This window comes from Arvicanthis niloticus, chromosome 14 (assembly GCF_011762505.2).
Source record: "Arvicanthis niloticus isolate mArvNil1 chromosome 14, mArvNil1.pat.X, whole genome shotgun sequence".
Taxonomy (NCBI): domain Eukaryota; kingdom Metazoa; phylum Chordata; class Mammalia; order Rodentia; family Muridae; genus Arvicanthis; species Arvicanthis niloticus.
In genome coordinates, this window is record NC_047671.1 from 63,688,151 (window position 1) to 63,702,228 (window position 14,078).

The window sequence follows — 14,078 nt, forward strand, 5'->3', positions numbered from 1 at the left end:
GTGACAGAAGGTATTTCTTTTCTGGTCTAGTCTATTTGGAGTTCTGTAGGCTCCTTGTATATTCATGGACATCTCTTTCTTTAGGCTAGGAAAGTTTTCCTCTATAATTTTGTTGAAGATATTTACTGGCCTTTTAAGTTGGGAATCTTCACCCTCATCTATACCTATTATCCTTAGGTTTGGTCTTCTCATTGTGTCCTGAATTTCCTGGATGTTTTGGGTTAGGAGCTTTTTGCATTTTGAATTTTCTATGACAGTTGTGTCAATGTTTTCCATGGTATCTTCTGAACATGAGATTCTCTCTTTTAACTCTTGTATTCTGTTCATGATGCTTGCATCTATGACTCCTGATCCTTTTCCCAAGTTTTCTATCTCTAGGGTAGTCTCCCTTTGAGATGTCTTTGTTGTTTCTACTTTCATTTTTAAATCCTAGATGGTTTTGTTCAGTTCCTTCACCTGTTTGGTTGTATTTTCTTGCAATTTTTTAAGGTATTTTTGTGTTTTCTCTTTAAGGGGTTCTACCTATTTACCTGTGTTCTCCTGTGTTTCTTTAAGGAAGTTGTTTATGTCCTTCTTAAAGTCCTCTATCATCAACATGAGAAGTTATTTTAAATCTGAATCTTGCTTTTCTGGTGTGATGGTGTATCCAGAACTTGCTATGATGAGAGAAGTGGGTTTAATGATGCCAGGTAACTTGGTTTCTGTTGCTTATGTTCTTGCACTTGCCTTTTGCTATCTGGTTATTTCTAGTGCTACCTGCACTCACTGTCTCTGACTGGAGCCTGTCTCTCCTGTTACCTTGGTTGTTTCAGAATTCCTCAGAGTCCAGCTGTCTCTGTGATCGTATGATCCTGAGATCCTGGTTGAAAGAGCTCCTGGGACTCAGGGTGCCTCTGGGATCCTAAAATCCTTTCATTCTGGGCTTGTTAGAGCCCCTGGGAGTCCAGCATCTTCACACGCTCTGAGTGCAGTGGTTCCTCTAGGGTGGGTCATGATAGGTTGTCTTCATGGGAGCAGACCAGCTAAAGTCTGCCCCAGTGAAAAGGACCAAGCGAGGGGCTGAAGGGGACCTGTTTGTTTTCTACAGACAGACAGGAAAGAGCAGATCCAGAAGGGCGGGAGATAGGGAGGAACTGGGATGACCAGAGGAACAAACTGTGATCAGGATATATTGTATGAAAACAATCTATTTGGAATAAACAAAACAAAATGAAAAACAAAACAAAAGCCTTCATGATTAACAAGGAAGTACAACCGAGAATGAGACAGTCAAAGAGAAGAAATGCACACTCTAAGTATGTAAATGTGGAAGAGGTTTCTATCCTAAAGAACCTTAGCAATGAGTATGTATCCAGAAGAAGAAAGTGCATATAACTAAGCTGAGAAACTTGAGATACAAATGCTCAAAATCTTGGATTATTTAGGGAGTGTAGCTGTTCATCTATTATTGATTGAGCATAACTATCTCTTCACATATTGAAAGAAAATGTAAGATAATTGTATTCTTTCTAATACTTTGACTCAGCATGATTTTGGGCATCAATTTATAATATACTGATGTACTAATTATTTTATGTTGCTGTAATAAAATACCCTCAAAAGGAGAGAGAGAGAGGAGAGAGAGAGAGAGAGAGAGAGAGAGAGAGAGAGAGAGAGAGAGAGAAAGAGAGAGAAAGAAAACAGATCACAGCTCAGGTAAAGATGCCACTATTGATAATTGTGCAAATATTGCATAGAGCTAGTTCATCATCACCTTGAGTATAGATCTGTGTAGACAAGCTAATAATCTGGCAAATCTGTTTAATAAATGTTGAGTTCCTACAGAATTATCAGCAGAGCCCATGTATAATTTAACATTTTAATCATCATGTATGTGGATTCTAATGTCTCTAAATCCCCATTACAGATTTTTATTCTGGAAATGCCAGTGCATTTAAAGTTTGACTCAGTCCTTTTTAGATGTTCACCAACACTGACCACTTTATATTATGTTTATTTCATATTTGAGCAGCATTTTTAGAAAAATTCTCACCACAATCAATTCAACTTTGATTTTTTTATTAATTACTCTAGGATTTCATACTGTATACTTAAATCATATTCTTTCACCCACACCTGGCTTAGAACCATGTTCTTTTTTTTTCTCACATGCTTTTTGCTCTCATGTTTAGTGTTGTTGTTGTAAATCTATTCCAAATTGTGCTGTCCATGTACTCTTGGTTGTATAGTCATCCACTGTAAGATGCTTCACCTACCAGAGAATTATATTCTTTTTTTTTTATTTTTAACAATGCCTTTATTCATTAAAAGACCTGTAAACATTTGATAGAAATATTGAACAATTCTTTTTACAAACATATTTAGAATTCACAACATTTACAAAAACAAATTACAACAAACTCAAGGAAAGGAAGCAGCTTTAGATTGTAAGAAGGTAAGACTCTCCCAAAAGCAAAGTCTCCCTGCAGAGAGACAGTCATGATTGACCACAGTAAACCCTCCTACCCCATCTTATACACAATCGATTATGAATTGTTCCATTGAGATTGGAGTGTAAGAAGAGAGCAAATGAGAGATCTGGGAGGAGCTGCACTAGGGTGAGCTGCATTAACATTTTAAAAGACAGGCTCAGTTCTCTTCCCTGGACCCACATCTAGGAACTCTATTGCACAGCACCAGTCTTAAGTGGATTCATTCAGACACACTTGCTTGAGTGACAATGACAATACTGTACAAGTCAGTCAGTTGTATCCCAATACAACATACAAACTTTCCAAATCTGAATGAATATTTTCCATGCCAGGTAAAACCCTAAGCAAAGGTTACAGAACACAACTGACATTTACCTCAACATCTATCACTTACCAATAAAAACTGCACCTTCATTGACAAACTCCCTTTCCCAGGCACTACTACTACTTTAGATTTTCAGCATCTGGTTGATGAAGAGGTATAGGCTTAGGAAACACTAAAACTCACACCGATGTAAAAATAACCAGTGTGGCAGAGCACACAGAAGGCTCTGGGTTTTATATCCAGCATCAGAAAAAAAGACCAACATAGGAACAAACCTTGCCTAGACACCTACAGTTTAAAGTCTCATCAAAGCAGAGAGGAAGCTCTGGTGTGCCCCACAGAGAACTTTAAACATCACTATAAAGAGTTCATTTACATCTGTAGGACTAACCAGCTTTGTATGTTTTCCTAAGTCAAGTGTTTGGCTTAGCTGTATCTTGTATGTAACAGGCCGAATTGCTTAGCCTCTCTGTACTCCAGCTTCTTGTAAAACATCATGAAGCTGATCTAAAGCTTGAATAAGATGACATGTAGATTATCACAGAGCTGCAAATTGTAGACACCAAAACTCAATGAACAGACAGTATGTCCTTAAAAGGGCATTTTCATTTTGGCTCCATTCCATAAAGCATAATGCTGACATGTGAGGAGCTAGCTATCTCAGCAGGACATGTGTTCTGAGGAGGCCCTGAATTCCTCCATGGTATCTGCTTTTTAAAGTTCTAACATGAGTGAAATTCTCCAAGACAGGACATGGGACAAAGGGGGGCTTATCAGTAGTGACACTACTGGAATCTGGAAGCACAAATGGTCCATAAATTTAAAACAACCTGATGCTTCTGTGATGAGAATCATGTGACCATGGTGTCCTCCATGTCTGTCTCTCTCGTACCTGAAACTCTCATTATTCTCTCTTATTACTCTGATAATCGCATCTTTGCATTGTTTTTAGAAAATGCAACACCAAGTATTTCTGAGTCTTTTTCTTGTAAAGGACAACTGCTTTCATAGACTAAGCACAAAGCAGAGCTTCTTGTACCAAAGGATAAAACCAAATATAACCAAAGATAAAACACCACAGTAAAAAGTAAAAACAACTTGCCCAGGCATGGTGGGACCTGCCTTTAATCCCAGCACTAGGGAGGCACAGGTGGGCAGATCTCTGTGAGATCTTTGAGATTTGTGACATCAGGATTTGAGGACAGCCTGATCTACAGAGTGAGTTCCATCACAGTCAGGGCTATATATAAAGACCCTGTCTCAAAAACAAATGAACAAACAAACAGACCCCAAATCAGAAGAGGGCGCACTGGTTCTAGACTGCTCCCAGTTGGTCTGCAGCAACAGGAGTTCTCCGACAGTCTTTCTCCTTTTACAATCACAAGGACGTTACAGGACTCTACAGAGCATCCAGATCCTTGGGAAAAATACTGTCTTTGGCACTTTCAGTTATGCTTAGAATGAAGAAAAGATTTCACTTCTTATGAAGAAATCTCATTTTGCTTCCAAGACTCTGTAAAATTCTATTCACCCCACTGGGTTCTGACTCAGGAATTGTTTCCAAATATTGAAGAGCCCGGACTTCAAACAAACCTTTAATTCCACTTTGCCGAAACTCCCGGTCCTGAACAAATCCTGCAAACATTTGTGTCTCCATGAAGAGATCTAGGAAGTGGCGAACACTTCGGGAAATGTGGGACTTCTGGAACGGCTCCCTCTGGAATACATGCTCCCCACGTTCTGTGACAGTCATATTCAGAGAATAGTGCCCCACGAGCTCCACAGAAAACCTGACAAATGCTTTAGACACCAGAGAATCGAGTGTCACATCTTGTGAAAACTGCCATTCCTGGGACAAGACTTCATCTCGATCTTCTAAAATCTGCACCAAGGCAGCTTGAAGTTTAGGTGGCATAATTTCATCCTCATCAGATACCTCTTGTAGGAACCTGTCTGTACAGAGATCAACTATCAGCAAATCTTCAATGGGAAGGTCCCGGAACTGGGGTAAGGAACAAGACAAGATCCCAATGAAGAACGGAGTAGGCGAGCACACTATGTCAATCATGGACACAGGTAACACTGGGATGTAGGTGTGCTGCCAGGTGAACGGATACAGTGTCACTACCACATCATGCCCACATTTTGAAAGGGTGCTTTGACTGGTGGAGACATGTGAACATCCGCCTTCATGTTTGCCTCTCTAGTTCTCCGTCTCTCCCTTCGAGAATTGTATTCTTAAAGAAAGCTCACTTCACCTCTCATAGTAGCTCCCAGTTGCCGGTAACCCCTTGGCTAGGGGTAAGCCTTTATGCCCGCATCCCTCTCCATGATGGGACTTGCCCTGTCTCTGGCTTCCACCTCATCACGGGAGCACTGACATTATAGAAGTATACCACTATGCACGACTTTACTTGGTTTGGGGATTAACATTTATACATCAACTTTTCAAAATTTCAAAATCAAAATTTCAGCTCCTCAAATTTCTACATCCAGCACTTTACCCCATGGGAGATCTTCTCAAGTTCTACTCAATAGATTTTAATACCATCATAAAGATTCTGACTGAGAGAGACAGGCAAAAGAAAAGCATACAGAAGAGAGAAGAGTGCTCTGAATGTCTCAAGCATGGAATGTTGGCAACCAATCAGAAGTAGAGATTTGTTCACCTTTAGAGATTCCAGATGGAATGCAACTTTGTTGATACCATGATTTTAGACCTCCAATGCTATGAAAGAGTAAGGTTCTGGTTTGTTAAACAAATGGCTATAGAGAGTAAGGGAAATTTATGCCTCAGCAACCATTCAATCATTTTTTTTAAATATCTGTTTCCTGCACTGGAGAGCAATATCAGCAAGTCCTCCTCCTTGTTGTGCTCCCTCCTCCTCCCCCTCCTCCCTCTCCTCCCCTCCTCCTCCTCCTTCTTCTTCCTCTCTCTCTCTCTCTCTCTCTCTCTCTCTCTCTCTCTCTCTCTCATTTTGATAATTCTATTAACTAATACAGGGCTTGTCAATAGTTAGGTTTTTCAGATACTGATAGTTCAGAATTTTAGGGTTAGCCATGCAAATGGGTAAGAACCAAATGATTCTGAGAAAGAAATTATATTACCTGCATTTTAAATGATTATGTAAAGTATACATTTGGTTATCCAGGAAAGAGACAGAAATAGACATTGCACAAAATTTTTGATGTGTAAAAAAGCAGAGAAAGTTTCATGGATGATTTTACTAGTGGACTGTATTAGAGTAGGAAAATGGATATTTTCTGAGCATGGGAAGTACAGGGTAGTGTATTTAACAGACAACAGGTCTGTGATTTTATGCCTCCCAGACAGTGCCTTTAAGCTGTGTGTTTTGAGGCAGGTAACTTGAGTTTCAAGTAGCTCTCACTCTGCATTGGTCTTGTGACACAGGGAAGAGTGGTATTATTCTTAGGAGCCCATTATAGAAGGGTGCTCCAAGCTTTTATAGAAGGGTGCAATATATAAGAAAAATATTAAAAGAGAAAGAATAAAAGAATATGAGGTTGGGTGGTTACAGAAAAGTGAAAATCTAGGGGAAGTTCAAGGAGGGGAAAGATTATAATTAAGATATATCATAAAATAAAAACATAAAAATTAAGAAAGAAAAATGAGAAATGTCTGAAGTCAAAATAGAAACTGTTTGTCAGCACCATAGGAAAAATGTAAGGGTACACTTCAAACTGAGTAGTGGTGAGACATCAGGCAACTGAGTCTACTGTACAATCTCACATATGAAGCTCTTTAAGCTGCTGCTCCAGACTCTGCTGCATACAAAGACTACATGCAAGAAAATGCTAAATGCAAAAATAAATGGGGATGTTGACTGTTAGGGTTGCCATTGGAGACTCATTGACTACTTAGAACTTTCACTTGGAGTAATCACCCTATTATGGTGTTATTTTTAATCTTTAAAACCTTTTTGATATTAAAATTACATAGTTTCCTTTTCCCTCTGCTTTCCCCAAACCCTCCCATATGCCCACCCTTATTTTTTTTTCATATTTGTGGTCTCTGTTTTCATGACACACACACACTCATGAATGCACACAAAAATTTACAATATGTGTGTATCTCCTCCTTAGACTATGTTACATTACTTGATTTGTTTTTCAGAACTTGCCATTGGTTATTGGATAATCAAGACATGTACTTTTCCTGGGAAATACTATTTTGTGTTGTTTTCAAGCAACAGTGGCAAGGACATATTACACCACATTAAAAAAATTCAAGATCCACTAAGAACTCTATGTGTTTGTGCTCATGCATACACTTTTGTGTGAGTGCACGTGTGCACGTGAATGTTGGTGTAGTTGGGCCATCACATAGATTAACTTTTTTTCATGGAATATTAATTTTTCTAGTATCTCAAGTCTACCACTTAATATGACTTAGCACCGTTTTCAACTCTTTACTGTTGGCTGGACTCCTCTCTGCCAAGACTTAATAACCTCAGTGTATGTCAAGTGTTCTTTCTTCTAAGGAGCTACCTGAAAAGGAGATGACATGGTGATCCTTCACGCTCCCACAGGACCTTCATTATATTGTAATGTGATCATTAAGATGACAACTGCTGTCAGAATTCATTGAGGGTTTATGACTAGACAGAGACTGGTCATACGCTTACAGATCTGATTTCCCTTAGTGAACACACAATATTCTTGTGAAACAGCTTCTGTTGTCTCTATTTTGCAGCTGTGAAAACTTGAACTTAGAGATGCAGAAGTAATTTGCTCAAAAAAATAATGCAGTGTTTGTCTGAGAGACCCAGTGTTCATGCCAGGTATTTTTAGAGCAATGGTTCTCATCCCTCCTGACTCTGACCCTTTGATACATTTCCTCATGGTGGGATAACTCCAACCATAAAATTATTTCATTTCTACTTCATAACTGCAATTTTGCTACTGTCACGAGTTATAATATACATATCTGATGTGCAGGCTTCCTGATATGTGATCCCAAAGGGGTTGCTACTACACAGGTTGAGAAATGCTGCCTTGGACAATGGCCTTTTAACTCCTTGCCCATGTGCCACTCAATACCTGGAGAGAGATGCCTAGAGATGTCTTTATTTTTTATGTTATGATGTTTGGAGGTAGAGGCCCTGTCTTTGTCCTTTATTTTCTACATACAGCAGGTGTGACTCAGAAACTCAAATATTGTTTTCACAGATTGAGGAGGATCTAGAATTAAACAAATACAGTAAAAATCATCAGGTGCTACCATGTAATCTAATTTAAGTTATGCAGATGCCTAGGAATCATTATAAGAACCCAAAAGATGGAACTGGTGAATAAACGATTTACTTACCATTAACCATGTTTTTGCTAGCATTTTATAATTTAGTATGAAGAATACAGAGTTATGGGATTGCTAGGTGTGGTGGTGTCTGCAGTGGGCATGAGAGATGAAGGCCAGCCTGGGCTACATAAAAAAAAAAAAATATTCTTGAGAAAGAAGAAAAAAGTATGAACTTCATTAAAGCACTTTTAAAATTTTTCTTGGATATGATTTGTTTCATTTTACAAAAATATTTTGGTTTAATCAACTAAATCTGTTAAGTGAAAATAATTTCATTAATCTTATGTGTTTCTGTTTGTTTCTTTTGTTCTTTTTTGTTGTGGATGTGTTGTTTTCATCTCCAGGATGGCATAGGAGTTGATGAGAAGCTGTCATTACGGCGAGTAGCTGTGGTTGAAGATTTCTTTGACATCATCTATTCTATGCATGTGGAGACAGGGCCGAATGGAGAACAAATCCGGAAACACGCTGGGCAGAAGAGAACTTACAAAGCAGTAAGTGAGAGAGAGAGAGAAAGAGAGGAAGCATGCATTCTGAGTCGTGTTACTATGTTTGCATGTTAACATGAGTGCAAAGAGTTAGTAGTACCTTACATGTAGCACAGCCTTGATTTGATCACATCAGGGCAGAACAAGTACTTAACGCCATAATTTATTATTGGCTGTTTTAGTCATAGGTTCGTAAGTCTGTTGCATTAAGTTTAAGCCTGTCTGTAGAATTCTTACATTGTATTCTTTAAATATATATAAAACATAATATTCCCAGTTATATACCTATACAGAGGACGGCATATTTGAAATATATGTTCAATGTGCCATGATATATAAATTATGTGCTGGGAGATAAGAACATTTTAACAGTCATTCAATTTTTTCCATCTAAAGTCATACCAATGTATTTATATATTTTCTATTCCATTTTATAGCAACATTGATAAGAAAAACATACATTATTTTATGTTAATTTATAAGTCTTAATTTTCATGAATGACATATTAAAATATGTTATTTTCATAATACCATGCCCTTGAGCTTTTAAAAATTGAAATATATAATTTTATTGTAAATTATGTGAAAGATATATTTAACTATTTGATATTGGGATATATATTGTCAAAATGGAGTTATATTTTAGTTCTTAAGTTATTAATTAAACCTACAATTTGATATATACATTTTAATCTACATTTTATTTAATTAAAACTTTATTAAACCATATTACTATAGATATTTTACCCGTTCTAGCAAAATTGAAGAGTAATTACCTTTTGCCAGTACAAGCAAAGTGCACATTGTAAGAGCTTTCTCAGCAGTGGGGATACTGTTCTTTTTATGAATTCGTATTGAACTTCGCTTTTGGCTACCGTTATATGAACTGTTTTCAGCTATCTTGATACACAATATCAGTCTGGATCCATTTTTTTTTCAGATACAGAAAAATGTGTGAAATGCTCAAAGTTTCAAATACAGGTACATATGTTTGAAAATTAGCTCTGAGCATAAGAAATAGCTTCTTTTCATAACTATTTTTTGCTATCTTGCCAGGGTCATATTGAGTCTTTGTAGTTGCATAATAACCCTTAATACAATGTTATTTATCCCTCTTTCTATAAGGTTTTGTTTCTTGGCTGTTTCTAAATTGCATGGTTTGTGGGCAGCCCCAATGTAAGTTTCCTTATATAATTCTGCCACAAAAACTACCTTTTGACCTATGCACCCCAGGAGACATCCTTACCATGACTAACAAAAGTGACCAAGCGTCTTGAGACATTTTATGTAGACTAATATTACTGAAAATACCCATTCCTCCTGTCTGCTAAACCAGCACTGCTCCTCTGAATAGTAATACAAAAAAATTATATCTTGGTATACTAATATAACTAACAGTGAACTTTTGGGATAATGCATTTTCATGAACTACCTATGTGAACTTGACAGGATTTTGTGTAACAGGAATATACAAATTCAATTGTATTGAATGAAAATAAAAACCCAAAGTAAAACAAACAAAAAAACAAATGAGAGGAAAGTACCTTCATTGTTTGTAGTGGCAGCTAGTCACCTAACCCTTAGGTACCAAAAGCAATTTGAAATAAGTTAACTTTTAAACTGAATTTATCAGGAGACCTTGAATTCAAATGGAAGCATGATCCAAGCTTTTCCCTCACATTTACATAAATGACTGCGGATAATCTAATTTATGTCCATTACTCATACTAAACATTTACAATGAATTGGTAACTGTGTTTCTAACACATACAATTTAGTATCAATATTTCATGAAACATTTTCTGCATTGTGGGGTTGGGCAAAAACCTCAAAACTCCAAACAGCACCAAAATACCCGATTCCTCTTAAGAATGGCTCATTAGATGATCCTCTGTCTCCTTAGGCTTAACTTTTATTTCCACTTTAAAGCTTTATTTCTATGAACTAATATCAGCAAAGTTCTTCTTAACTTAAGCTCTTCCTAGTGATCCCTCTCAAATGAATTTTAATTAGGAAATTTTTCCATTTTATATAGCTGTAATTCAATGTAGGAAAAAAACTTCTATAGTGCCAGTAAAACTAGGCACGTGACTAGACAATGAGTGGAACGTAATGATAAAATTAATATAAATGTGCAATCAGTGGAGCATAAAGCTAAAGTACAAATGGAACGGAATGACATAGGTTTGCCGGAGTCCGAGGCTGTTAGGCCAGAACTTAGTTCTCAGCACTACCACTGGCTTCATTCGCTTGAAACCTGACGCAATCAATGATAAGGGATCCAACTAGGCTTCCGTTTCCGTCTTACTTCTAACACATTAGCACGTAGAGCGTGCAGAGCTGTGTTCTTTGACTCTTTTCTCCCTTTCTACATAGCTAAGAAACCATATTTGAAGAACTAATCATGAAAGCATACCATGTGTTAACAATATTATCCATAGATTTAGTGGTCATTTTATTTACTTTGCCTTTTTGCAAATATTCCTTCTATGTTTCCACTCGGCAGGAAATGGTGATCTTTTAATATTGAATTAACTATTGAATGCTATTTGGTTTTCTATCTGCAGTAAATCATTCCTTGAAATATCTAGGCGCTATACCAATTGCAGTTTATTTCAATCTGATTTGGCTAAAGAAAATTTGGAAGGTGTATAGTCTAACAAGCTCTGAAAATCCACAAAATGACACATTTTTGGAATATCTAAGGTCTTTATAATTATTTAAGCAGTTATTCATTATTTTTAGGATTTTCTTTTATTTGAATAAGTTTATATATTAATAGTTACTATAGCAATGGATGTGTTTCCTGTAATGAATTTGACTAGAGTCGACTTATAATTATCTACAATAACATTATGGACCATTTAAATGGCACTTATGTGTGAGCTTAAAATACATCTTTGTATGTAATTTTGAATGCAGAAATACATTTTAGTGATATGTAATAGTAATTCAAAATTAATGATACAGTAATAACATACATTTGTAATTTAGAATGTTCTCCTGCTCTCCAGTGCTTAAGTGTACTTAACTTTGACCTAAATGATTCCAGAATGACACGTCACTGTTCCTAAGTGCCTTTTGCCACACCTACTTCATCACAAGCTAGTATATAGTAGTTTGTACTAATTAGTAGTATTTAATCAATACACACACATACACATACACACACACACATGACAGTAATGACATTTATTTATTTCATGGTAGTGAGCATATGCTTCAGTAAAAAGAAAAAGAACCGCTGGTAGCCAGACCGACATAGTTCTAAAACTCAAGGTTAGCATTGATTTGCTATCTGTGCTGTCGCAGGCAATTAATTACATTTTCTTTCTGCCTTTGATAAGAGGTAGTGATGTGTGTGGTGTAGTAATGGCTTCCCCTATATAAATGGCTTGACACATGTTGACTTTGTGCTGAATGCTATTTTTTTTCTCTACCCAATCAGTCCTTGGGATTCTACTAGAAGGGTGTGTGCAAGACAGGTCGCCTAACTCAGCTGTGCAAACAAGGAGGTTATGGGACTTTCAGTTCCTTGATTTTCTGGTTCTAAAGTCTTAAGATAACAACTTTTAATATTTCAAAAATTAGTTTTTGCTTACCATTGTTTTTTCAGGGACTTATCAGTTAAATCTAAAATATATTAAAACAGGCTTTTTGCTTTTGAAATACTTTCTTAATATATCTTAGTTATACCTGATAATGAAATTCATTATAACCTTTTCATTCATTCACATAATATAATCCAAGCATATTTTCTCACCAATTATCCTCTCTTGTCCCCTCCCTGTTTCCCATGATTCCCACTTTTACTTTCTCATCCTTTTCTTTGATGACTGAATGAGTTTCTTTAAGCTTGTTAGTAAGAGCTTGCAAGGGAGTTTGTTCACAGCAGCACATATACCTCAAAAGCAGCTACACTTCTGGAAAAAACAAAGTCTTTCCCTCCCTTATCAGTCAAAAAACCTGCTCTTTAAAGACTTGCTGTCAATGAGAATGGAAGATCTCATTTTAGAGAACCCGCCTAGAGTTGCCCCCACAGAATCCCAAGAGCCTCCCTTGTCTCAGGTCTCACACTAGTCCCAGAGATGCCTCATCTTTCCCTCTGCCAGCCTTCTACAGGTCATCCTTCTTTCCCACACCTGATTGCCATCCTGGTCCCCCTCCTTACCTCATCACTTACCCAATTTCCTCCCTCTATCCAACTCTGATATCTATTTTATATTCTTTTCAAGCATCCTCCCCTGGGACCTTCTTATTCTTTAGTTTCTTTGAGCCTGTGGATTAAAGTCTGATCATTCTGTACTTTATGGCTAACATCCATTTGTAAGTGAGTATATAATATGTTTTTTTTCTAAGTCTGGGATGGTATATATCACATTTCTAAAAAATCCATTCTTCTATTGAGGGGCATCTAGGTTGTTTCCAGTTTCTAGGTATTATGGATAAAGTTACTAGGAAAATATTTGAGCAAGTGTTCTTGTGGTAGACTGGGGAATCTTTTAGGTATATATGCCCAGGAGTTCTGTAGCTGGGTCTTGGAGTAGAACTATTACTAATTTTCTGAAAAACTGCCAAATTGATTTTCAAAGTGGTTGTACAAGTTTGATATCCTGTGTGTTATTGAAGAGTGTCCCCTGGGCTCCACATCGTCCCCAGCACGTGCTGTAAGTTCAGTTTTTGATCTTAGACATTCTGACTGGTGTGAGGCGGAGTCTCAGAGTCATTTGATTTGCATTTCTCTGACGACTAAGGAATCTGAACATTTCTTTAAGTGCTTCTCATTCATTAAAAATTACTCTGCTGACAATTCTCTGTTTAGCTCTGTACCCCATTTTTTAATTGGGCTATTTGATTTGTTGGTGTCTAGTTTCTTCAGTTCTTTATATATTTTGGATATTAGTCCTCTGTCAGATGTAGGGTTGGTGAAGATCTTTTCTCATTCTGTGGGTTGATGTTTTGTCCTATTGATGGTGTCCTTTGTCTTACAGACACCATCTGTAAGGTGTTTTTTGTCCCATTTATCAATTGTTGATCTTACTGCCTGAGCCATTGGTGTTCTGTTCAGGAGTTTGTCTCCTGTGCCAATGCGTTTAAGACAATTCCTCACTTTCTCTTCTATTAGAATTAGTGTGCCCAGGTTTATGTATAGGTATTTGATCCACTGAGACATGAATTTTGTGCAGGTTGATGAATGTGGAGAACTCTCTGAGAGATAGCATACTCATGAAAGACTTCATTCCTTTCCTGACAACTTGTAGGAGAAACATTTATTGTATAGTACACAGAACACATAATTTAAGCCTTTCTTCACATCAGTTTTTCCTATTCTTTTGATAAATATCTGCTGATGTCATAGCTCTGCCTTTAAAAAGGATATTTTAACCTATATTTAATTCTACTAGTTTACTATGTAAAACTCTCAGAGTTCTTGTACATTCATGATGAATGGCAAGCTTATAGCCTTTTCGGTG

The 14,078-nt window shown here is 37.0% G+C and overlaps 1 protein-coding gene across 7 annotated transcripts in view; it reads left to right on the forward strand.

The window, feature by feature from the left end:
- Positions 1 to 14,078, forward strand: part of Nol4 (nucleolar protein 4) — a 337,582-nt gene that overhangs the window by 72,698 nt on the left and 250,806 nt on the right. For 5 of the 7 annotated variants that reach the window (XM_034518207.2, XM_034518208.2, XM_076912933.1 and 2 more), the window contains exon 2: positions 8,461 to 8,610. In XM_034518207.2, coding sequence (XP_034374098.1) covers positions 8,461 to 8,610 — 150 coding nt within the window. Of the gene's footprint in view, positions 1 to 8,460; positions 8,611 to 9,522; positions 9,586 to 14,078 lie in introns of all 7 variants that reach the window. The other 2 variants (XM_076912936.1, XM_076912934.1) reach the window with 2 other exon arrangements.